Genomic DNA, 25,917 nt, shown 5'->3' with positions numbered 1-25,917 from the left:
CGAGTCCATCACCAAGACAGTAGATAAACATCCCAAAGTTACAAAACGACATTGGAGAATATTTAACAAGCCAGAAGTGTCAGAAGCACAAAGCATGATGGCCCAAACATTAAAGGCCTGCAGGAACTTCAAAGTCAAGCATCCACTAGAGCAGGGGCGCCTGAAGTGCGGCCTGAGGGTCAAATACGGCCCTCAGACCCATTTTTAGTGGCCCTTGGGCTTCTTGCAGAATCGGCACATGTCACCAGAGATGGGCCTTTTTGTAATAAAACACAATAACCTCAACAGCTAACATTTAATTGTGAGACTGAGCTGACATTAAGCTTCTATGCATAAATAAATGTGTGGGGCACGGTTTAAACCTCTGAAAAATACACCAGTCGAAGGTTTCACTGCACTGACCACCGATCTGCGGCCCATTACCCCGTGTATGCTTCAATATGCGGCCATCCATGTATATAAGATTTGAAATGATTTGGAATAACTTTTTGGGGGTCCTCAGCTGTTCGCATTGATATATATTTATCTTACTGCTGTCCATGACATAAATGTGAAAATATACACATCGGTGGCACAGTAGCGCAGTGGTTAGCGCTTGTGCTTCACAGCTAGAAGGCCCCGGGTTCGGTCCCCAGCCGGAGGGGGCATTTCTGTGTGGAGTTTGCATGTTCTCCCCGCGTCTGCGTAGGTTTCCTCCGGGCACTCTGTTTCCCCTACCACTAAAACATGTACAATAGGTCAGGGTGAATGATGGTAGTTAGAGGGACCATTGGTGCAGATGTGTGCAGGCGCGACAGTGTTTCTGTTAAGTGTCCCTCAGGGGAAACTGAGCACCACCGAGTTTTGGGTGAATGTAAAAGAAAGGCGCTATATAAATAAAGTTCTTCTTCTTCTTCTTTATTCAGTATAAACTCTGGGAACTTGAGATGAAAAACCCACTGACACGTATTAAGGATGTTCAATACATCACTGTATCCAACAATCCCTCTAAAGATGTCCTTATCTACTGTTCCTGTCTGTATCACTTGCTCTGGATTCAGTAAAATGCATTTGGCATATATGTCTCTCTCTCTCTCTCATACTGCTCGCTCTCCTTTCACTCTGCGACTCAAAACCATATGGTGTAATAGGAAACATGTGTGTGTTTGATGATTACACTGGTAGCTCAGTCAGTCTCTGAGAACTCCTCTCTCACTGCACAGAGGTGGCTCACGTTTAAACAAACTTGTACCACTTGCATCATGGCAGCACCTCGGTACCAAAGCAGCACAACTCCATCACAGACAGGAAGACAAGACGCACAGTGGCACAGGGGTTAGCGCTTGTGCTTTAATGCTAGAAGGTCCCGGGTTCAATCCGCGGGCCGACGGGGCCTTTCTGTGAGGAGTTTGCATGTTCTCCCTGTGGGTCTGCTCCGGTTTCCCCAACCACTAAAAACATGTAGAATAGACGAGGTTAAGCGAGAGTCTGTTTGAGAAAGTGAGTGGGGACAACAAGTGGAAATTAGCCCATGGCCACAATCCTGCATGGTGTGTTTACATGCATAAGTCATGTATGTTCATTAAAGGGGCTAGATGCAAGTTAGTCATTTTATGCTCACCACTTCCACCTCAGGTCTTACGTGTAACTACACCTTCTATATTAAACTTGTGCATGACGGCACGTCGGACCCAAATTAAGACCTTTTTGAGTAACAGGTCTGGGCTCATTCTACACATTAGAACATGGCCGGAACATGTAGGGGGATGAAAATACTTAGTTTTAACATTTTTAAACTCCGTGTAGTCCCTTTAATATGCACTGCCCCAACAAAATAAACAAATAAATAAAATAAATCCTCACAAAACCTGTTGCAGTGATAGACATTTACGGATAGAGAAGCTGTTAAGTTACTGTATCCTTAACCACAATGATAAGCTTTTGACCTAAATCGGGCAGATGAATTGCTGTCTGCAGCTTTCTTCCTCTTTTCTTGAGCCTTGGGAAAACATTAGGATGCCAAGCTTTGAGCATTGTGTTTGTGCAGATTTGTTCAATTAGAAAGAATGCCGTCTTTCAAAGTGAAAACAAATGAACTGTGTTGATCGTGAGCCAGAGTGAAGGAAACCACTTAACGCTTAAATTATTTGTTTACAATGAGCCAAAAGTCATGCATTAAACATGCATCCTGACCTCTCTATTCATACTGATTCCTATCTGGGCAAGACTGAATTTAACTTTACCAATTACCAATTTAAAGCCATTTAGATTAGTAAGTCAATGTCTTTAAATGCATGAGTTTGAACATTTAAATGTATCTAACATCACCTAATTCTGCAGGCCTGTTGCTGCTCGGGTGATAAAAGAGAGAAATTGCAACAGCCTCGTTTCTGAGAACCAAACTGTTAACCACTCTGTTCCCCACATTCACCGCCATTGCCAGATTGGTTTAATCAAATGTAATTTATTCCAATGATTAGGAAATATAAAGTTTACTCATTTCTGATTTTAACAGCCAAATAATTTAAGACCAACCAATTTCTCAGTGTTTTGCAAGACCAGAAACCACAACTTCTTTGAACACATTAAAACCGTTTTGGGGCTTGAGCTTTGCCAAACCATCAGGAGACCTCTAAGTATTGTTTAAAATAATAAAACTCCACTGTATAATGGCTTGATCCAAAACAAGACTAGTTCTTCTTCTTCATCTTCTTCTTCTTCTTCTTCTTCTTCTTCTTCTTCATCTGCTTCTTCTTCTTCATTATCTGCTTCTTCCTCTTCTTCTTCTTCTTCTTCATCTGCTTCTTCTTCTTCCTCTTCTTCTTCCTCTTCTTCTTCTTCTTCTTCCTCTTCTTCTTCTTCTTCATCTTCTTCTTCATCTTTTTCATCTGCTTCTTCTTCTTCTTCTTCTTCTTCTTCTTCATCTGCTTCTTCTTCTTCTTCTTCTTCATCTGCTTCTTCTTCTAGGTATTTACTAAAACTACAGCATGAACTCATTTCACCTTCACATCTCTGGACTCTGTTAGGATGGGATTTGGTTTGCTCTGTGAAAAAAAAGTCGCCAGTGGGTGACTCCTTGATGAAGCAGGCGCCCACAAGCAATTCTAATACAGATGGGTGTCACCATCATTTTCATTGATGATTTTAAATATATTACAAGTGATTTTGTAATGATAATATTTAGTTGGACCTATCCGGTCAGGTATATAGACTTTGGTTGGTTACAAAGCCATTGTTTATACATGTAATAATAAAAAATAGATATCAAATTAGTCTTATGAAGTGATTTTCTGGGGCCATTAAGGGAAGTGTGGCTTACAATCTGTGCCTACGGTCCCCCTGACCACCCCAGAAAAAACATTTACGTTAAGCACACACTGAAAAACACATTCGCAAACAGGTGGGCAAAGTGTCTTGCCCGTGGACAAACCGGCAATATGCCTCAGGAAACAAACCATCACCAGGTTTGTGGGTTTAAACTTTATCGTTGAGCCACAAATAAATGAGAGAAGGTTGAGTTCAATGGTTACTGTTACTACATTATGTGCCAGTCATGAACAGCTGCAACTTCTGCCGCTGAGGGAACCTTAGAAGAGCAGCCATTTGGCCCCATCTAGTGGCCATTTATGTCAATCACACTTAGATGAAAGGGAGGCGAAAAAGAGGCGTTTCATTTTTGTGTATAAATTGTCAGGATCTTATTGCTGAGTTGCACTGAGTTTGTTTTTGAGGAAATGTTTGGTCTTGTACAGAGAGGTCATGGCAGTGACTGATATTAATGATCTTTTTTTATACATTATATATATATATATATATATATATATATATATATATATATATATATATATATATATATATATTATATATATAATTATACATATATTTTCTTTTTAGCTACGGCTCGATGACTTCATCATATTCTAGAACCTGCAACCCAACAATAGCGGATACAACTGTTTTTTCTTTTTTAATAACAGCTGTTCTCCATTGCACAGGGACAAGTAATTTTCAATTCAAAATTCAAATTCGATTTAGTTTTTTCCCCAGTTGATTATACGCATAGTCAGGCCCCTCAAAATATAAGTATTGCTTCATTGTATTGAGATATTGCCACCAACTGTCAGAATCTGTCAGGCATAGTATTCACATGATCTGCCATATTAATTTTACACATAAGGTAAGAGACAAGGTCAGAGCAAATTCAGCTAGATGCATTGGCAAAGATATGAAGAATTATGTAAAACAAGAACTGGAATTAAAGTAGAAAGCAGGATCCAGAGAAGGTGTTCAGGGCGCAGCAGTTGTTGGTGTTTGGCTTCATCATGGAGGATGACAGAGGGAGTCTGGGGTATTTTACAGTGAACTCCTTAGCAAGGCAAGAGTTGGAGTCAAAAATAGTAGACTGTAAAATGGTGTCAGGAGGTCACACTTAAAGTGTTTTAAGAAATGTCCAAAAAGTTGAGAAATATAAATCTGATCTGAGCTAAATGTGCCAAAGCGAAGGACAACCCCAGTAATTAAATCTAACTGGGTATATGTAATCACATGATCTGGTGTTAACAGATCAACAGGAGGTGTTTTTACTTAAAATGTATTTATTTTTATGTTCATGATCGGAAAATCTTTATTTTGGTGCTAAGCAATTTCACATGACACCCAGGTTTAGGTTATTTACAGTCTAAAGACTCTAAAGATGTGCTACTCCCCTCCATTCCTCTCTCCAAGAAAAAAATAATAAAATATCCTTATAAACTTTACATAAGTAAAGAAACACAAGCATCTAACTAAATGGACCAACTTGGTTTATTTAGTTAAACCACCAAGGCAAAATATGAGGACAGACCTCTGCTCAATGAGATCAGTGGTGTAATGAATTGTGTTTGGTATTTGTCAGCAGACTACGGCTCAAATAGAGACAAAAACATTTTACATGGCAGCATAACTGAAAAGCAGCTTTACTGCAAGAGCAATGCAGGGGTGGGCCAAGGTCAAGAAAACAATGCCAGACTCTCCCAGCAGATGGCGCTGTCGGGTGTGAATCCGGCTCAAAGTTGTCTGTTGTTTCAGGACAGTTGTGCCTCCTCCCATCCAGAACAAAATACTCACTGACCTCGGATTGACCTTTCAGCACACTGATACACTTATTAGGATTTCTGTGAGAGAAGAGTGGAAGCAGGAGCCCTGTAGCCGAGGTAACCCCCGCATAGACAGCAGTGCTGCAGCACCACACACCCCTCTCCACGCGCACATGCACACAGGAGAAGGGTGGGTGGTGGAAAACAAGGGGTGGAGCTTTTGGGGTAACACGGACGTCCCATTGATCATGTAATATTCAATTAGGTCACAGCAAAGAGGCAGGCAGGCATCAGCTCAGGGAAAGTTGACAGCACCACAACACCAGGTCATGCGTTTTTAGAGCGGCGAGCGTGCATTGTGCAGCTTCCGGTATGACTGCGGCAGCCCGGCCACTCCGTTGTACCACTTTCCCCACGCTGGGTCCCAACTTTTCCCGACTACTGCGCTATATGGATCCGCTGTGGACGGACACCGGCGCTTCGGCACGGCATGCAAATACGCACTCTGACGTCGGCGGTCATGTGGCTTTTGGCGTAGAGTCTCCTTGTGATCGCCAATTTTTCCTTTCCTGTCGCCTGTTGTCTGCTCGGTTACCGGACCGCGGGGAGGTTGTTTAGCCCGGCTTTGGCTATTTTTGCGGCTTCACGGCTGCTTTCACTCCGTCACCCACGTACCCACGACTTCACCTGAGCATCGCGTCAAACCCGCGGGCAGGTAAGAAACGGATAAACTCTCCCTCTGTGTGTTTGCCCCGAAACGCCCCCTCCCACCAAAAAAAAAGTCTCGCAAGTTATAACTAACCATACATTGTTTGTTTGGACCCTTCGAGTTGCTAGCATCGCCTGACGCGATCCCCAAGCGCCACGAGCCTCAGTGTAAATATTTTAACTTGTCTTTTGCGCATGAACTTTGCGTGCCCCCGTCGCGTCCACCTGCCGACAATATGCCCAGCAAGTTGTTATTTTGGGCCAAGTTTCTGCTCGGATGCGTGGTGACCGTCGGGGTAGCAAGCAGAGACGGAGAACATCGTGTCTACTTTTTTTTTCCTCCTCCCCGTGTCGACATAACCAGCAAAACATGGCCGTCCGTTGCCGACATGTTGTTACGTCGACGGCGAGAAGGGGGAACATTTGGGGAGAGCGCTTCTCCTCGGGAGCCCCTTCTCCGTCACGTCTGGCCGCGCTTAAACTCTCCCCCGCGCGCCTCCGGACCGACTCAAAAATGAGAGCTACAGTGGCCCTCAGTGAGTGCAACTTTTGGAGTCCGGTGTTGTTTATAGACTTTGATTTGTACGACTCTCTCTGATGTAGGCGTAACGTTACCCCGAGTGACGCTCCCTCCCCTCCCGTCCACGGCTCGCGCTGCAAACGCTGTGCTATAGCGCTGCTCAGGACCTTCAGAATGTGAGCGCACATATCTCCCCCTCTGTCTGTCTCCCTCTCTCTCTGAACAAACCCCCTTTTGGATACTTAGTAATTATGCTCCTGAAGAGACTGTTTATGGGCGCAATCTCCGACTTTGGATAAGTTACAGTGCGGCGATTACTCTCCAGCAGTTTTACTAATGGGAGTTTCGTTCTGATGTTATTGCACTTTTTACACAATAAGTCATCATGCACTTCCTAATAATCGTCCAATTACATAGTAGCATAACCCCAGGCTAATCTTTTAAGCTCTTTTTGTATCGTTTTACTCTAACAGCCTACATTTATGTGACACATCAGCACACCGGTATTGTTTGCTATTCATTTTTTCAAAATCCTTAGTCACCAGGCCCATCTTATTAGCCTTGGCACGAGCTGCAACTTCAAAAGCACATTGGTGTTACATCTCTCATATCATTCCTTTATAATCATTCTTCATCAACCCAGTGTGACTCTTTTTCTCAGAAGCCCTTTGAAGTTTTGGTGACCCCAAGTCGAGGTAACAGTTCGGAAGTTTTCGGGTGTAAAAACTGAAACCGTTCATTAAGCTACTGTGTGTCATTTATCACATCAATTCAGGCAATGACGAGCATGTCCTCCTTCATGCCTCTTTTGTATATGTACACTCTGCAATTACGCACTGACAGAAATGAATGTCGGGCTATTACATAAAGTCATTACACTTGTACACAAAACATCACGAGGGCGATAACGCAAAACCGCTTTAAGCTTTGACACATTTCAATATTTCAATATTTCCTCTGCCGCTAGAAGAAACTGAGATAAGTAGAGAAAAGTAGTAATACGATAATAACTGCTTATCTGTACTTTGAGAAATGCCCTGCTGTTAAAACCTTGGTTCAGCTCAAAAAAAAGCACAAAAAGGCTTTTGTTTTTAAAAGGTTTTTACATGCATGGTATTTATCCCGCTAGAAGGCACCTGTTTATTTTGTTTAATTGGATAATGGCATCACGATTCTCAAACATTTTGCTCGGCTTACGTGCCAGCGCTACAGGTGGGCCTTGTAAATGGGCCCATTAAAATAAAAAAACGATGTAACCCTGTCATGAAGATGTCACTTAAGTGCGTGTCATCTCGAAAACGTCAGACGTGCCTATAATGTTTAGAATGCACCGTGCGCGACCTCAATGTTTATTTCTTCTAATGCCGTTCCCGTCCCACCTCCCATCAAAGGAGCCAGGCGGATTTTGATCACAGCTTTATTTAACCTTTCTGTCGTTTGTGTTGCTGTAATCCCTCTGAGTACAGACTCCTGCACTTCACATGCGAAGGGAAAACAACTTCATATGGTTTTTCGCGGCGTGATCTGTCAAAACATGGGGAAATCTGTAATCGTAATATCAAGTGACAACAGGCTCATTTTTGAATTTTGATCCTGCAACAAAGGCGGTTCTTTTACTGATGAAAGCAAATCCCATAATCACAGGCAGGAATTTTCTTAGATACGGTGAGCAGCAATGAACTATGTGCTGCTGGAACTGGTGTGTGCGTGGTTTAGTTTATTTTTTTCTTCTTCACATAGTCCATTGTATTATTATTTCTCACACTGTGGACCACTGGTGGCACTTGGGCTTGTTTAGGTGGATCATCTGCAATTGTAGCTGCAATTTCATGTGTATTATTTGTTTTTTGTCTATTTTATTATTATTATTAGGCAAGGTTTACATCTAGAGATAATTTAGGTCAATGTAGGTCGATTTTAAACTTGATGCTTTGAGGCCTTTTACAGGTCGAGGTCAGAATTATGATTTATTCTGAATGTAGTCAATCTAGTTGATGCCGTATGATGCAAAGGGTGACTCAGTTTGATTTGAGTTGGGTTTGATGCTGAGTAAGTGCCTGGACAGAGGTTGTAGTTCTTCTATTGTGGGTATTTTATGCTTATTTACGTGTCTTTCCTTGCTCGTAGGATTTCTTATGAGCCCGTTTTAGGCATTCTGAATACTGCCGCTGTTGTGTAAGATGTTGGTTGTTGCAACTGTTTCCCCAGGGATTATAGCGATGCACAGATGTTGCTACCTCACCGCCATTGTCCCCTCTCCCGTCAGGACAACGAGAACTCAAGCATTTAGCGAAAAGGAGGGTTTTATACACAGATTTTTGGCCAGATGTTATTTTAGGAATTCGGTATAAGCATTAAATCCACCTCTGCTGAATCCGTTTCCCCAGCGACATACCAGCGTTTTTTACATTGCACCGTGTGACCTCAAGAGTGTCGCGGCCTAAAACATCAGGCTGCGAAACGATGTGTGCCGTTTGTTCCTGCTACATCTCGACTATTTACAGTCGTCAGATGGCAAGAACAAAAACGAACAAGGCAATGTCTGTCACCGTCAGTTCCAATTGTAAAATTCACAGCACTGGTGTCGAACTGCAACCCACAAATTGAGTCATAATATGAAGAGCTTTTTGTTTTGACAGCTGTGAGTGCCCAAACATTTGGTTTAATTCATCTCTGTATGAGCGACGATGATTTGATATTTTCATGTTGACTGTTCAGTTCTGTCAGAGTTGCTGTCATTGATTCAAATAAGAAAAGCAGGTGGTGTGTGTAGTTGAAATACTAAGACAAAGCCGGCATTTTAGGAGTTTAACTTCATATTACCACCTGGGGCGATAAAATGATTTTTAAAAATTGCATAATCGAGAAAACACAGTAATAATGTAGTATTAAGTGTAATAGCATTGTAATTACGGTCATTGAAACAGGACTCACATTAATTTATTCCGTGGTGATATGATTAGTCATATCCCTGACCATTACCCACTATCAAGACTTTAAATTAACAGAAGTCACGGTTAAAACTTTCTTGGCAATAATATGGACGTGGCTGTAAAATGCATTATCCCTTGTAAATTACCATTTTTTCTTTACCATGGCGTTGTTTCATGAGACACCTTTCAATCAACAAATAATTGTCTGAATCATCGTGATTTCATTTGTGGCTGGATGTATTTAGTTTTTCTGTAATTGAGCAGCACTGATACCGCTCATATTTCAGCAAAACAATACTTGGATTTACAAAAATGCATTTTATGTAATTCATTAATGCATCGCTTCACAGTAAACTGTCATATCATTATTACAGAGCACATTCAACTGCAGAGTACGGATGATGACTCAAGAACCTTCGTCTCGGTAGCATACAGTGTACGCGCATTTGCTTTACACTGTTTAATATTGCTTTGTAAATCTAGATTGGTCTCTTGAAATTATTATGTTTTGACTCATGCCTGTCTCAAAAGGTATATCATTGTATATCATTGTACACAGAAAAAAACAAAATGCAACAAAAATGATATTACATTGAGCCCCCTTCACTCTAGACTTGTATAAAGTGAAGCACTGTTTTTTTCTTTTTTTCAGCCTTCCAGTTGATCTGTCTGGCTAAGGGTCTCGTCCTCATCATGGGTTCGAGTGGGTTGGGACCACAAGTCCAGTTTAGACCTTGATTAGTCCAGTCTTGTTTGCTGGTCTTGTAAACACAGCTCAAAGTAGCTGGAGGACTATATAATAATACGTGTTCATTCTCCCACTGAAGCGACTGACTCATCGTGGGTTACATGGAGGCTGTTGTCATCGTGGCGGTCGTGCTTTGCTTGGCTCCGCGCTGCTGACGTCATCGACATCTACAGGCCTTTGTTCCCGTGCTTTCGGATCACTTCCCAATGCTGGGTTTCAGATGACATCACAGTGTTGGGCACTTTTTAACTGTATATAATGCATGTGGAGACAGCGAGCGAACATTAGTTTTGACATCTCTCGTGAAGCAATGGTAAAGCCGATACTACTTGCCCCTGCCTCCCATCTGAGAGCGGAGCATCATGTTCTGGAATCAGCGTCTGGGCCGTCGTTTCTCGGACGTGTTGTGAAGTGACTAAGGCAACCACAGAGATGAGCTCATCACCTGTGGGTGGAGCCCAGCATGGCCATGGGGGAGTTTGAAGACGCCGCTCTGTTAACTGGGATTGGTTGCACAAGGGATGGCATTTGCAGTGCAGTTATAGCTTCAATTCAATTTCTATAAAACTCTAGATAAACCATTAAAAACATAATTAATATTAATAGAGTGTGCACAATATCACACTAACATAGTTGGCAGTATTGGCTTGTGCAATGGCTGTATCTTAAGGTGTCATCGAACGTGGTTGAAAGAAGTATATTTGCAAATGTTAATGGCAAAGCAGTGTAAGAGTGAAATTTAAGATGGTCTCCAAGTGACAAACTGCATGATAATAAGTGCGTATATAAGATAGTATCGCTTTAGATTAAGGTGTGCTCATTAAGTATTAATAAGCATTAGTAATCATTTTCAGGTTAGGGTTAAAGTCAGGGTTAAGGTTAAGGGTTGGCGAAGAATAAGTAGGGCTGGGACGATCCACTTTTGTCACGAGCTGATGTGTATCACGATACTCAGGGGCCGATCCGATACGTATGATTGTAATATGTTTACCTTAAAATGTGAAAACAGTCATGTGTCCAATGTTTATAAACCAAATGCCATTTATTGAAGTGTTAAGAGCATTACAGTGTTAATTTCATCAACTAAAATATTTAGTCTTGATTTTAGTCAAAGTGATATTTTTGATGACTAAAATCATCCAAACTTCTATTGACCGTCTGAAAGAGCCTCATATCATGTAAATTCTCTGTCAAAGGATCAGCTCTGAGCTTTGTTCATGTGGAAGCAGCTCCATGAAGCAGAGGACTGTGATTAAATGTGATTATAATGAATATTTTAAATGTATAGTCGACTAAATTTATTTGCAATTTTAGTCGACTAAAACTAGACTAAAATCGAATTACATTTTCGTCTAAAGACTAAAACTAAATTATAATATGTTGTCAAAATTAACACTGGTGCATTAACACAAAATGTAACAAAGTGCTGTTACAGGAAAAGAAAGGAGCGCAGAATAAAAAAGCCTATTGAAGTATTGACAGTATGTGATATCCAAATCCCATCCGATCTTTTGTCCCAGCCCTATGAATAAGCGTATTATTAATGGCCTATTAGTATGTTTACAGATAAAAGTATATTGAACGGTGTGTTAATACTTAACAAGCATATTATTAATGCTTATTAATACCTTATTAATACTCAACGAGTACACCTTAAGCGTTACCGAATATATACATTTTCTTGTTCTAAAAGACTTAATACCCTTTGAACTAGATGGTTAAGTTTTGCACCACCCTTTAAGCAGAGCTCTGATGTTTTCTGAGTGCTTGTAGTTGGATATTATAACAGAAAACTCGTATAAACTTTTGCACAGTAATGCCTCTGCCAAAGATTATATTTGCAACTGAATTTGCTTTGTTATTCCCAGCACTGTGGATATTTTTTTGCACTACAGAGTTTAAATTTTCTGTTTACGCCTGCCAGCCTGCACGGTGTCGCAGGAAATTAGACTACTTTGAGTGACAAATTGAATTGCGCTGGTGAAATTTAAAACAGCAGCGGTACTGCAGGCAGCTGTTGAGAAAGTTTTCTGGTCTCGCTGTGTTTTGTCATGTAGCCTAGGTCGTTTTCTGCCTGAGTAGACGGACGCTGTCCCACGTTCTAACTGTGCCCTCCAAATCTCTCAAGTTTGGAAACGAGGGAGGGAGTGTGGAGAAGCGTGAGCGAGAGAGAGAGAGAGGGAGAGAGAGCAAACTATGGAGTCTTTCTGCACTGCACCACGTCAGCCCCGCGACACTGCACAGGCAAAGACCTCATACCAGCTCAGTCCAAAAAGGAGGAGAAGCTTGAGAGAATCTTTAAGCCGCACCCACTGCAGGGAAGCCACCGATTGACAGGTGGGAAGTCTGGTCTATAGACGCAGAGAGAGCTCAGGGACACTTGGGTAAACACATAATAATGAACAGCAAAGTCTCCTGGATTAAATCAGCATTTGGCATCTCTCGACTATCACACCAAAGTTGTATTTTAAACCAAATCTGAAAAGCGTTTTGTGATCATATCTGTTCATTTAATGGTTTAAGAGTGCCCTTTATTTGAAGACGGAGCTGTGCAAGTGATCGGCATTTAATCAAAATCACAACCTTAACTTTGATCATTCTCAGTTTTTGTCATAGGGCTGTTCACAACCAATTCCATGCCAGAAGTATAAAGGAAGACTTTTTTTGCGTGTATGATTTGTGGTGGGTCGGGACCCTAAAGTTTTTGGGGGGGTTGATATATTGCGTTAAATTGCTTGTGTGAGTCACCTGTCTACTCGATCATTCAAATGGCAAAACTCTGAGGAAATACTGTGTTGTTTTTATAATCAAATTTACCACTGTCAAAATGTTTTTATAATGTGGAAATTCATATCTTTTAGTTTGGTCGCGGTTTCTTACTATTGATGGACTCAAAGAAACTTCTAAATGAGGACTTATTTGCCATATTTCTTAGCGATTCCTATATTAAGAAAAATTAGGGATGTTTTATGGTCTTAATATCAGAATAATAAGGTTGAGTAATGAGTAGATACAAGAAGCTTAACTAACAGCCATAACTGGGCCAATACTACGGCAAATTAAATGAAAAGTAGAGTAGGAACATTCTGTATTCTCTCCTCATAAAATGTTGTCGTTCATCTTTATATAGAGTTGTGTCCTGGTTTAGTTTGATATGAGAAACAACTGTAAGTGTCAGTCTTGGAAAAATCTTTCCACCGTGGGAGTGAGTTTCTGTCGTTTTCCTCAGAAAGTTTTGGAGCTGTGTTCACAATTACCACTTGCCTAAATTGCAGTGTTTTTGAAAAGTAGATTCTTATTCTCAGCGGGACTTTGTTAAAGGTCAAATCTAAATAGATCCACACAACAGAAGCTTTTACTGGATTCAAAAAAGAAAGATCTTGCATCATTATGAAAACGTGGGATCTGTTTTGTGTCTGTAATGAAGTGTTTGGTTGACGTTACATATGCAGGTTGTGCTGTCGCTGATTGACCTCGGCTCAGTGGCTTCTTCACTAAACATTATCATTGTTGGTTACTGTTGCCGTGGAAACCCCAGCGTCAGCCTTGGAGCGGGTGACATGGATATTTTTAAAGCGTGCCCTTTCTGAGTGAGTATATCGAGTCAGTTCTGGCTCTGAAACTTGTTGAAAGTGCTTTCATGTGTGGCATGTGGACCAACTGCAAAGTAACTGATTTTCACTGACTGATGTCCTGCGCTCTAGCACTAGACTATTTTGTCATTTCGTGTTAGATCAAGCAAACACCGGCACAAACCATACATTTCTTTCTTTGTGTCTTTAGTGTGTCAGATTTGAAAGTGCAACGCAACTTATTTTACATCTAGAAACACTCATGGCACTACAAAATCTAAAGACCCATCGCTAAGCAGCATGGTGCAATAATAAAGAAATGGAGACTTTAAAAGGTAAAATACTGGAGATATTGTTCACATTAAAACAGTTTGACACTACATTGTGTTAGGTGTATTTCCCAGTAGTGTCTCTTCACTTTTTATACAGTTATTTTAGCTCATGTTTGTTTATGGAAAATGTTTGCTAGCGCTCACTAACATGGTGTATCGCCATAGTAACAGTGCACATGTAACATTCCCTCCTGAACTCTATTATTAAACAATTCAACCATCCATTGCTGAAGCTGATTGTCGCCAGCTTAAAATCTTGTTTAAAGCCTATGAACTGTTTAAGTAGAGGCATGATTTCCTCCAGTCCGGGGGAAGTTTTGAGTTTAAAAGTGAGAAGAGTGCGCCGTTGAATGCGGAGCAGCTCGACACTATTTGGTGATGCACTGTATATAGGCCACAGCGTCTCTCGACATTGTTTTGGTTCAAACAAGGTCAAAGCTGCCATGGCCCGTATTGCACTGATGTGGCAGCTTTGTTGAAACGTCTCACAGGGATTTTCTAGCTTCAGGTTTGAACGAGAAGCCGGTATAAAACACGAAGTGCAGCATAGCACACTAGTAAGTTTAAGTCCTCTACAACTGCTGAGGTCTGCAGCCCAGATTAAAAAAAACTTGTTGGTGCTCGTTATTTGTTCCCATGAAAGATGAACGCGACGAACGATTATTTTAATATCCATAAGCTACTAGAGTTTATTCACCCTTTGCCATTTTAATTCTTTCTGCTTGTGTTTGGCTTTCAGGAGACAACACAAACAAATATTGCCTGCAGTTTGAAGTGATGTGTCATTGTGGATGCCTTCCTTAATAAAAGCTTACAATTTGTCCGCTTTCGCGACTGGCACAGAGAGCATTTAAGCTTCGGCATGTGTTATTTTTATCAGTCATTGTTCACCTCTCCTGTACAAGTTGCACGATTCTGTTGCTATGCAGAACATGCCGCACAGTGCACCACTTTGCAGCGCGCTAGAGGAGCTTCGTGATGAGATTTAAATTAATTCTGCGCCGGTCCGAAATTCTGCCTCGCACACCCCTGCTGGGACCTGTTGTATTAATGCTTCTCTTCGGCGTCTCTATCCACTCAGAGTGCACTGACTGAGTCCTCTCTTCTGCAGAGGCTGAGCGGTGGAACAGGCAGTCAATGGGGAAAACAAAGCAAAGATGCACGTCCTGTAATGCTAACGGCGCTGATGCTGAGGAGTACAGTTTTGCAGGTTGTGATATACAGTATGTTGAAGGCAATATGTGGGAACAAGAAAAAGTCTTGGCAATTGTTGTTTCTGCAAATGTAGTGGGAGAAATAACCTTTAAAAGTCTGCTCTGTGTGTTGAGTCCTCCACCGAGCTTTCAAATCGACTGAATGCTTCAAAAACCCTGGCACTCTGTTGCTTAAGTCGGTGCCTCCATTTTTCTGCAGTGAGAAATGCTCAGTAGAAACCCAAGTAGCTCAGTCAGTTTGTGAAGAAAGACTCTTCTAGCTATCACTTAAAGTGGAGGGTCCTAATTTAGGAGTTGAAACTGTTGGCTGCAGCCCCAACTCATTTCTAGCTCTCTCGGTCCCTCTGATTGCTGACCTGAATAGATTAGGAGAGTTTCAAGGCAGGATGTTTTTTGCAATCCCAAAAAAGGTGCTGTATTTCGATGCAAATGATTTGTAGCTCTCTACATTTACAATTGACTGATGGCAAAAGAAATAGGCCCTAAAGGGGTAAGTTTGTCCCTTTCTATACTGTGCTAGCTGTATTAGATTAGATTGTCTATGGTTTGAAGACAAAACAGCCAGGAAAAAAACTACTTTTATTGATATAGATGTGTTGCTTGGTGGAGCTGTGTTGAAGTTAATATCCCAATGAAACTTGCTGTCCTGTGTAAAGATATGCTGGACTCTCCGTAGGCAGAAAGAAGAAAACACTGCCTTGAGAAAAAAAATGCGGATGCATGATGACACACAAAAATAACCCCCACCAAATCCTTGTACCTGAAATATTTTTGAGTTTACGAACACTCAAAGAGGAAACAAATACAATTCAAACTGATGGCTGTGGTTCAGACTCATTCCTAACTTTCCTAACATATTTCTAGCGTTGCAAACATTGCAACTTTCAGGGAGCAAAGTGGAGCTTTACTGCCATTCAGTTTATGGAAATGCTTAATGCATGTCTTTTTCCTAAATGTCTGCTCCACTTGCCTGCGTACTCTGTTGTACCAAGCTCAAGCAAAGATGCCACAAAAACATGCACAGAAGATCAAGACTCACGAAAGAGAAAACTCAATCCCATCCTACTTTAGTATTACAAAGATTTACCAAACATTTTGCTGTCTGATTAATATTAGGATTTGTTGTGTTAGGGCTGCATGATATGGGGGGAAAACTTGCGATATGCGATACGCAAGTGTGCAACATTTATAAGTTCTATACATTTTTTTGCTTTAGCCTGGGTTTGCAAAATGTGTCAATCTCAGTCAGATGGAAGACTAGTGATTTCGCGATGTATTGTGGACTCTTACGATACAGATATTGCATCCCCTTTACTTGCGATACAATATGTTTTGCGATGTACTGGGCACCCCAATATTGCGTTATGTGTTTCCATTCTTCCCTTTATTGCTTACCCATTTTCAGGCCAGAGAAGCTGCTTTCTCTATCTCGTACAATTCTCTCTGCTCTAAAAATAAAGTTATCGTAACTGTACAATTTATCTGGTTTCCTCTGTCTTTGGACATTAGCGAGCCTCTGTGGTTCATAAAATTGGATTGTTTTTCCCAGAGTTGGTTCTTGTGTGTTTGCCAGTGTGCAGTCTGAACTGATTACAGCAGATGAATGTATTAGCTGCCTCGTGGCGTTTAAGGTAACTTTTTCAGAGGGACGGCTCCAGTAATATAACGCAGCAATCACACTGGCAGACATTAGGCAAGTACAGACAGACAGGCTGGCAAGAGGATGCCCGGCTGAGTATTCATACAAGTTTAATGAGCATCAGACAGTGGGAGCTCACAGAGAGGCTGACTGGACTAGACTCACAAACAAACAGGTGGGGGGAGACTGAGGTGGAGACTGAAGCGGCCAAGTTTGGGATTTTGGTGTGTAAATAAAACATTGATTAAAATTAAATCACGATGTACAAAAGACGATGTCAGGAGGAAAAGATTTTAAAGGAAGACAGCAGAAGTGATCAAGTAACACACTCCCAAGGACAAGGAAGACACACACACACACAAACACACACACACACACACCGTTGTTTATCACCTCCCTCTGTTCTTGCGGCTGTTCCCTTTTGGGGCCAGTCAATCAAAAGCAAATTATCTCCCAACTAGTGTGTTATAATTTCCTCAATTGTTTGGTTTTCATTTTAGAAAAAGAACCCTGGAAATGTACTGCGATGGCAATAATACACGTTAATAGCAGTTTTGCAAATATGTGTTACAGTAATGCCCGTTAATGATCACCGACAGCTGAAGTCATAAACTGAATGAGTTGAGTCGCACTTGATGTTTTAGTAGAATAATATGTGTTGAAGGAGAAGCAGGTTTTGATTGTAAATGTTATGGATCGTCTCCAAAGCCTGCTCTTTATGTTGGACTTCCTGGTGAGCCGTGTGCTAAGTGGGGCTACTGTAGATCGCATTGCTGAAGTCAACGCTGGTGTCATAGCCAAGTACAACAGTTAGTAGCATATGGAGTTACATATTTGTCATTTTAAAATAACGTCATGCTCAATTGGTGTAAACCATGCGTGCATAGATCGTGTGTGTGTGTTAAATATCTTTACACTGCAGTTGGTAGACTCTGTTCCCAGTGCAAACAGCTCTCTGTCCTCCTCTTGCAAACATGATTTAAGAGGATAGAGCTTGTGCCAGAGGATCCAGTATGTTCAGCAGTATTACAGTGTTTGACTTTGTTCGAGGCGCTCTGTGAAAGAGTTTTGCGTATGTAACAAGCTGTTTGTGCTTGCATGGTGAAGTTTTCCTATTGTAGTGAGTCAGCGTCTTTCCAGCGTTGGCAATGTTTCGAATATATTTAGTCGAAGTGGCTCATTACGCCTCTATTTATTATCCTAAGCCAACCCACTTCTGTTTACATTCAACGCTTTAAAGCAAAATTCATATAAATCCTTGTCACTTGAACGGCCAGTGGCTACGCATAATAATAAAATATGCAGCGTTACAGCTTGCGAACAGACTTCACACAAATGAAATGTTTCTCTCTGCTTTCTCTACCTGTGTGGGTTTTGCAGACTGCTGCTTTTCTCGCGTCATCGTGCCACTATCGCCCACAAACGCATTGATAAGCGCTCAGAGACTGTAAGAGCCGAGGAGCAGTGGAAGTTCAGTAGGTCATATAAAGTGGCATTTGGATGAAGCCAGCAGATGTTGCCCCAGCTCTGTGCTGGGGGTTAGTGTGAGTGTGGCTGGTTGATGAATGCAGACACAGATAGTGGATGAGTGGGAGCAACAAATGCTGCCACCTTATTTGCATAGTAATACTGTATTTACGCTGTGTGTTTATCTGGCAGGGTGTGTTATAGAGACGTTTTTAACCTTGTTCTATAAAAAATGAAAATTATTCCTTGTATTCTCGTCAAAATGTTAATTTTGAAAAAGTAACACTAATATAATACAGGCCTGCAGAGAAATATTTCCTTTACTTTAAATAGGAACTAAGCCAATTCTCCTACTGTATATCTGCCTATTGTCTGGTAGGTGATGTTATACAGTGTCTCTGGTTGGGTGTTTCTGCTACAGCTAGACGTCCACAGTTGCTATAGTGACGCTGCTGCGGTAATGAGTCTGCATTCTAACGATGTTGTCGTAACGGCGGCTCTACGGGCCGTCTCTCTCGTTCAGGACGGTGACGAGATGGAGTCGAGCTACAGCAATTAATATGGAATGGACTGGAGGGAAAGCTAGAATCTGGGGATGTCAAAACTTTGTGAGGCCAAACTGTCGTATCATTTCAACTTAAACAGTAAACACTAACAGTATATTGCTGCTTTGACTAAGATGTGTTACTCAATGGGAGTTTTTTTTTCTCATCATGATTTAATTCATGTGGACATAGTTTGAGAGAAGCTCATTTCCTTTTGTGGTTGCATTAAATCCTTTTGTCGTCCTGGGTAGGCTCTGAATTTTTGGTTTTGAATGCCACATCATCCGATTTTTTTTTTTTTTTAATAAATCAAGCCATTCAAATCAATCACATACTGTGCATTTTCCTCTCTTTCTTCTGTAAAGTTATTTTTGTCTTTGCTGCTTTATTTGATATAACAGGAGCTGGATTAGTTTAAATCTGTTGAAAGTTACAAACCTGTCAAGTCTGCATTTGCCCACAAGCTATGCCTTCAAAAGCACATTCATCAAAGTACAGTAATACAGCTCAGAGTAGTTTGTAAAATGTCAAATATTTAATGGATGTCAGAAATAATGAAAGACAGTGCTGTATTTAGCCTGAGGTCAAACTTTGTCTCGGCAAAAGTCTTACATACGAGCTGCAATTGAGCTGAACAAAGTCCACATATGATTTAACTGAATAGGGATGTAACTATTGTTTTTTTTATACAAAATGAATGTGACTCATTTTATAAGCAAAAGATGTTTCTTTTACTTTCACATCTGCATTTTTGTCTTTGTAACAAACTGTTACTGTTGTCTATGAGAACTTTACCTCACAAAACAATTACAAGACATGAAAATTAATGAATTAATCATTTAGACAGTTTTTTTTTTTACTTAGATTGTTTTATTTTTGACATTGATTCACATTTTATGCAGTTGAAATCGATTTTAGAGCAATTTCAATACATTTCTAGATCCCCACAACTGAAGCACACATGTTACAACCAAAATCCTCCAGAAATTATCAAATGTTTATTTTTTTCTGTTGGGAAATGTGTCTGCTTTTGACTCATCCTTCATCCAGCTAGTGGGAGGATTAACCTAATGTGCAGTTTTGGGGTTATGGGGTTATGCAAATCCACCCAGACACAGAGGAAACATGGTCCTCACAGAAATGCCCTGGGATATTGTGAGGCAAGAGCACAAACCGGCCTATCTTTATACTTTAGTGTCGTATCTTGTGTGATGTTCTACTTATAGAGAGTGTGTGCTGATTATATTTGTTGTGTTTCTTTTTAGTGGAAGATCGCGTCATGCAGTGGGTCCTCCAGAACTGGAGCTGACACTGTCAGCGAGCTCTAAACTGGACCTTTATGTCTCCTGGCTGAGGGGACAAACTCAGCGACGTCGGCCCTTTAGCTGTCCTGCCCCTTCATACTGGATAGTCATCATATTTTACCAGTTTCTTCTGGGCTTTCTGCTGCATCTTCTGCAAGACTGTTGACCACTCACACATCTGGGTGGTGCAACCTGGTCCCACAACTTAAAGCACAAAAACAAATCATTTGGGATAAGCCTGCATCATGGCGAGTCGACGGAAGGCTTCTACACCCTGCATGATCCGGCCAGACCACACCATAGTGGAGTCAGACGATGACGACACTGAGGATTCATGTGACTTACAGGTAATACATTCATTTGTGCATTTATTTTATTTCATGTTTTGAACCACTGTTTTCATCCACTTTCAGGCCAGCAGTAATAACCACACAGAGACAATGCCAATGGAAACTGATATCTCACCTCAAGATGGACAGTCTACGAACTTGGACCTACAGGATAAGACATCGGACTCCCAGTCTTCAACAGACAAAGCAGAAGAATCAACAGATCTTACTAAATCCCAACGAAAACAACAAGGCGGCTATGAGTGCAAATACTGCCCCTTCTCCACACAAAACCTCAACACTTTCAAAGAACATGTCGATGCAAATCACCCCAACGTCATTCTGAACCCCTTGTACCTGTGTGCCGTCTGCAATTTCAACACAAAAAAGTTCGACACCCTGACCGAGCACAACGAGAGGTGCCATCCCGGAGAGAGCAACTTCAAATTCAAACGCATCAAAATGAACAATCAGACAATCTTAGAACAGACAATAGAGGGATGCAGTAACAATGCCGTTATCTACAACTCCTCCAACGCGGGTTCTGGTAAAGCGGAGGAACAAGGTGCTTTGTCCATGAATAAATCCACCTCAGTAAAAATCAACAAACCAAAAATAATGTCTGTGGACAATAAAAGGACAGATGGACAGTTGGGTAGACTTGCTCCTGAGTTGATCAAGAAGCCAATCACAGCAGTGAATGTGAACGGGACGGTCATCATCCCAGAGTCGACTCTCCTAAAAGCGGACAGCCTTGCACACATCATGCCTTCACTACAGCGGCCTCTCAACTACACACAGGTTTGACACTCTAGTTGTAAAATGTGCTTATAAACTCATCCCTGTGAAGGATTGGGATGCTAGATATGCTTTAAGCCAGCTAGAAATGAATTGCTCACTCCTTCATTTATTCTTGGGTTAATACAATGGAGGATTTCATAGGAGTATTTAAAAAGTTCGAGATTACATGTTAAGTTTGCTGTTTGTTCCAGGTGCCCAAGATTGCTGTGCCCTTGAACACAACCAAGTACAACCCTTCGCTTGACGAGAACTTGACCCTCATCTCCTCCTTCAACAAGTTTCCGTATCCAACACAGGCCGAGCTGTCATGGCTAACGGCAGCCTCCAAACATCCCGAAGAGCAAATCAAAGTTTGGTTCACGACACAACGACTAAAACAGGGTATTAGCTGGTCGCCAGAAGAGGTACATGTCACACCCGCATCACTTTGCTGGCAATAGTTTTTCTTTTTATGACGTTTTTTGTTTTCAATAATAGGTTGAAGAAGCAAGAAAGAAAATGTTCAATGGTACAATCTCCCAAACATTTGCAGTAGTGGCTCCTCAGCTCAACACACAAACATCCACCAACTCTGCAACCCCCATCTCGGCTTCCAAAGTCACACAGCCTGCAGCCTCTGTCCTGCAGTCACTGCCTTGTCAGCTCCTGGGACAAACCAGCCTGGTTCTCACACCTGTGGCGAATGGATCTACTGTCACCTGTGCGCCACTGGCTCTGACTGTGGCTAACCAGGTACACAAAGTGTCCTAACACATGTCATTACACCACAATAAGAACTTTTCCATACGGTTCACTGGAATCGTTTGAAAAAGTCTAAATATTTTTCAAATACATATGTTTGGACATGGTTTGTGATTTTACAATTAGCCTTTTATCAAGTTGACCATGTCAGCAAGTCATATCTTATGTTTTGATGTTCTTATTCTGAATTGAACAGGTTGCACAATCGCTCAAAAGACCCCTGGCTTCCCCTGTGATTTCAACAGAGAGCAAACGGCCGTCCATAATTCAGACAATCTCTGTCCCTATGCCTTCACCCAAACTCTCTTCACCCAAACTCCTGAGCTTCACTGTTGATCCAAACAAAACTGCAGAGCAGCTTTCTGTACTGAGAGCGAGCTACACACAGTGCCCATTCCCTGAAGAAGATGAGGTAAATATATGCGAGTGACTGTGGGTCTATCATGGGGCACTGCCACTTAAACAGAATTCTCAAACATGTTCACTGTACACTGCAGTGCTGACTGACTTGGCATAAAAAGAGAAACAAATTTTATGTGGTCATAATATTACTGTTTGTGTTTTCTAAATGTTATAGATCTACAGACTGATAGAGAACACAGGGCTGTCCAGAGGAGAAATTAAAAAGTGGTTCAGTGAACAGAGATTACTTAATCTTAAAGGTACAACATTCTCTGAATGTTTCTAGTTTTGAAAAATAGGTTCAAATATGTTCTGTTTATTTATTTTTTGTTGGCATGTGCCTTGTGATTCTCGTTCATGGTTTGTATTTCCTAAAGGTGTTCCTCCCCCCCCTGTGCTGGTGAAAGCAGAGGTGACTCCCCCTAAAGATGGCCCTATTAAAAAGACTGTCCCAAGTCAGTTTCCGCTGCTGGAGAGAGTCAAGGGCAAGTCCTCAGAGCAGCTGAAAGCTCTAGAGGAGAGTTTCCAGAAGAGCAGCTCTCCAACAGAGGCTGAGCTAGGTACTGTTACGCTGCATAATGTACATTATATCTTAGTATTGTAGTCAAATGGCTCAAATAACTATCATTTTCTATTTCGTGTTTGTGTGTGTCTGATAGAGTATGTTTCTTTTGAGTATTGTTTTTAATGAGCTTGTAAGCCAGATCATGTTGATGCTATGTAACATTGCAAGAAATGACTAAGAATAGTCTACGTCTACAACAGTCTATATTTTGCATCCAAATTAGAGATGCAGTGCCGTCTCTTGGGGTTGTGGACTTAACAGAAATAGCAAGAAAGTTTAATGAATCCGTTTTTACGTCAGGATTTAAACCACACTTAAGGTTTAGGTTTATTAAAACATCTTTAATAAACCTCTTTTGTGATATCTCTCTTCTCCTGCAGACCAGCTCGCACTTGACACTCGACTCTCCAAAACCGAGGTGGACTGTTGGTTTTCAGAGCGCAGAGCCCTGAGAGACAACATGGAGAAGGCTCTGCTCAGCATGAAGAATGCAGAAGATCGTCCCGGGGTGCTGCAAAACGGGGCCGCTCACCGCTCCTCCCCTCACCCCCCAGTCCTATCTTGTTCATCTGCGTCTCCTCCAGTCCTGGTCTCATCCTCTCCACATCCGCCAACTCTCTCCTCCTCCGCCTCTCCTCCCATTCTCACATCCTCCTCCTCCTCATCACCCCATCCCCCGGTCCTGTCCGCTTCCAACAGCCCCGCGCCCATTACTAGCCGCTCCCTCACTTTGCTCAGAGAGGTAAAAATAAGAAATGCTGCTCATTCTTACATGAGAAATGTACTTCCCATTGTTAAGATGTTAATGTTATATTGCCATAATCATATATAAATTATGAAAATGCAACCAGCTACTCACAAGATTAAAAAATACAAACCTCTCATATTTTTGCCTGAACAGATGTTCTGTCGGACACAGTGGCCTTCTCCGGAAGAGTATAGTCAGCTTGAGGTCCAAACCAGTTTGGGCCGCACAGACATCGTGCGCTGGTTCAAGGACCATCGCTCTACATTAAAAAATGGGGAAATGCTGGAGTGGATGGAAGATGTTCCAAAAACTCTTGATCAACAGAAAGCCATTAATGTTCAACAATCAGAAAAACAGCAGTGCATTTCTATAGAAACCTTGTCAGCAAAAGGTAAAAACCTAATTATATAGAGCAAATAAAATGTTACTAAATGTCCTTGAGTGTTTTCTTTATGCATCCCAGTAGAAAATGCTGGTGAGAACACTTCAGAGCACTCCAAGCTGTTGGGCCATGACAAAGTGCAATGTTTATCAGAAAGGCTGGACCATGGAGTAGCTGATCTGAGCCGGACACGGCCGGACAAAACCAGTGACAACACTGCTGACAGTGGGAGGTTGGTCTTTGAAACAAATGTATATTTGTATAAATGTATATATTCATAATGTCCTCTTGTCAGGTGGGTAAAGGTGACTGTGGCATTGGGAGAGGACCCTCAAGCAGCTGCAACAGACTCAGACATTCTGGCTTTGGAGCAACCGGGCAGAGTTACAGGCTGATGGTTGGTGCAATAATAATCCTTAAATAACTGTTTATTTGTATAGTACTATTCACCTGTTGATTGTTGGGCTGGCAGTAGCCTCTAGTCACTAGTGGAAACGACAGCTCGAAGAGCACAACTTCACGAGATGAATAGAATAGAGAGTGGTGAGGAAATGGAGAAAATAGTGAACTATTTCTTTGAGATGCCACAGCTGCAGCGCCTTTCACCCAGGGCGTTATTACTGAATAATTAACACACTTGGTTCTTCAGAGATGTGCCAGGGTTGGTCAGGAAGGCAGCATGATACTTGGACCACATGATCATTAGCATGTTGTGCACATGCTTACAAAAAAGACTGAGCCAGCCTTTGCTTATTTCCTGCTTGTAATTATATCTTTTTGTTCTGTTTTTCAGAGGTATTTACCGTTCAATTAAAAGTACTTAAAAGTAGATCTCATCAGTGAAGATGCTGTCTCACTGAGATCTTATCGTGAAGCACCATGGACCTGAGATTTGCACTGAAAAACACTAAGAGTGATGCGTAAATGGACAAAAGAGGAGTGCCAAAGCTGGACTTGATGCATTGTTCTTACTACCAAGTGTGTTTATTAAGCACCATTGTAAATATTTTTCTGTATGAAGCGTTTGTACAGTTTTACTAAGAGGGCACTTTTGGTTACTTTTTTATACGGCCCCAAACCTCGATGTTTTTGTTTTATGATCAAAGTGTATAATTAACAAAAATATCGTCATATTTTTGAAACTCAACATGAAATCACATCTCTGATGGCACTTACTGTACATAGTCCTGTCATAGTTATAGATAAGTCATGTTGCATTTTCTGCTTAACTGTACCAGCTATTGGGAAACTAACCTTTCCTTACTTCTGCAGCTTTTTGACTTGACTTCTTAATACTTTTCTAGTGAGAGTGAATCACCAACACTGGAAGGTGCTAGAAGTGCAATTAGATGGAAACGGTGTTTGGAGACAATGCCGCAGCTTTACTGAGGGTTTGCAGCTCTGAGCAAAGTTGCATTAGCACAGACCAAGGAATGAAAGCACTGTCCTGATGTCTTCTCTTTGGAAATGTTTTGCCTCAATATCCAAGATGTGCTTAACAGGCCCAAACAGTGCTGAATGTGTTTTGTTCTTTTTTTCCCCAGTTTTAGTTGTGCCACGCTGCCTTTTGAGCTTTCACCTGGCATTTTCCTGAAACAATTATCGCTGTTGATAATTACAACCCTTCATTTTTGTTGGAAAAAACTTGAAATATTATTGACTGAACTTGCAGATATTTACGCATAAATATTTCATGCATGGTGAAATAATCAAACTCCTTTTTTGACAAGTTGGAATACTTTGTGATCTGTGATCACACATCTCTGCTTACATTTCTGTCTTTCTTAAAAAGACAATAGCACTTCCCTTTTCTGTTTTAATTCCAACAGGGCTTTTTCACTGAGCTCCAATGGAATTAGTTAGTGATCTGTAACTGACTTTGTGTTCACTCTTAAGGGTCATCTATTGGCAAT

The 25,917-nt window shown here is 41.3% G+C and overlaps 2 protein-coding genes across 3 annotated transcripts in view; both read left to right on the top strand.

Moving 5' to 3' along the window:
* The first annotated feature begins 5,317 nt into the window (after positions 1 to 5,317).
* On the top strand, positions 5,318 to 25,188 carry zhx2a (zinc fingers and homeoboxes 2a). Of its 2 annotated transcripts, none has more exons than XM_079562345.1 (13): positions 5,318 to 5,769; positions 19,998 to 20,383; positions 20,450 to 21,166; positions 21,358 to 21,570; positions 21,644 to 21,898; positions 22,104 to 22,319; positions 22,485 to 22,569; positions 22,687 to 22,869; positions 23,255 to 23,616; positions 23,776 to 24,013; positions 24,089 to 24,236; positions 24,300 to 24,401; positions 24,798 to 25,188. In XM_079562345.1, exons 2-12 carry the CDS (start codon positions 20,282 to 20,284, stop codon positions 24,397 to 24,399), a joined length of 2,619 nt encoding a protein of 872 aa, XP_079418471.1. In that variant the 5' UTR covers positions 5,318 to 5,769; positions 19,998 to 20,281; the 3' UTR covers positions 24,400 to 24,401; positions 24,798 to 25,188. The 2 variants fall into 2 exon arrangements, with proteins under 2 accessions (XP_079418471.1, XP_079418470.1); XM_079562344.1 differs by having other exon boundaries at positions 24,086 to 24,236.
* The window catches only part of tbc1d31 (TBC1 domain family, member 31), a 30,997-nt gene continuing 11,835 nt past the window's right edge, over positions 6,756 to 25,917 (top strand). Inside the window, exon 1 of the mRNA XM_079562343.1 lies at positions 6,756 to 6,766. The gene's annotated coding sequence lies outside the window, so the exon portion shown is untranslated. The remainder of the gene's footprint in view (positions 6,767 to 25,917) is intronic.

Source organism: Gobius niger, assembly GCF_951799975.1.
Source record: "Gobius niger genome assembly, chromosome: 8".
Classification (NCBI taxonomy): domain Eukaryota; kingdom Metazoa; phylum Chordata; class Actinopteri; order Gobiiformes; family Gobiidae; genus Gobius; species Gobius niger.
Note: the sequence above shows the minus strand (reverse complement) of the source record. Positions and strands in the feature narration are given on the sequence as shown.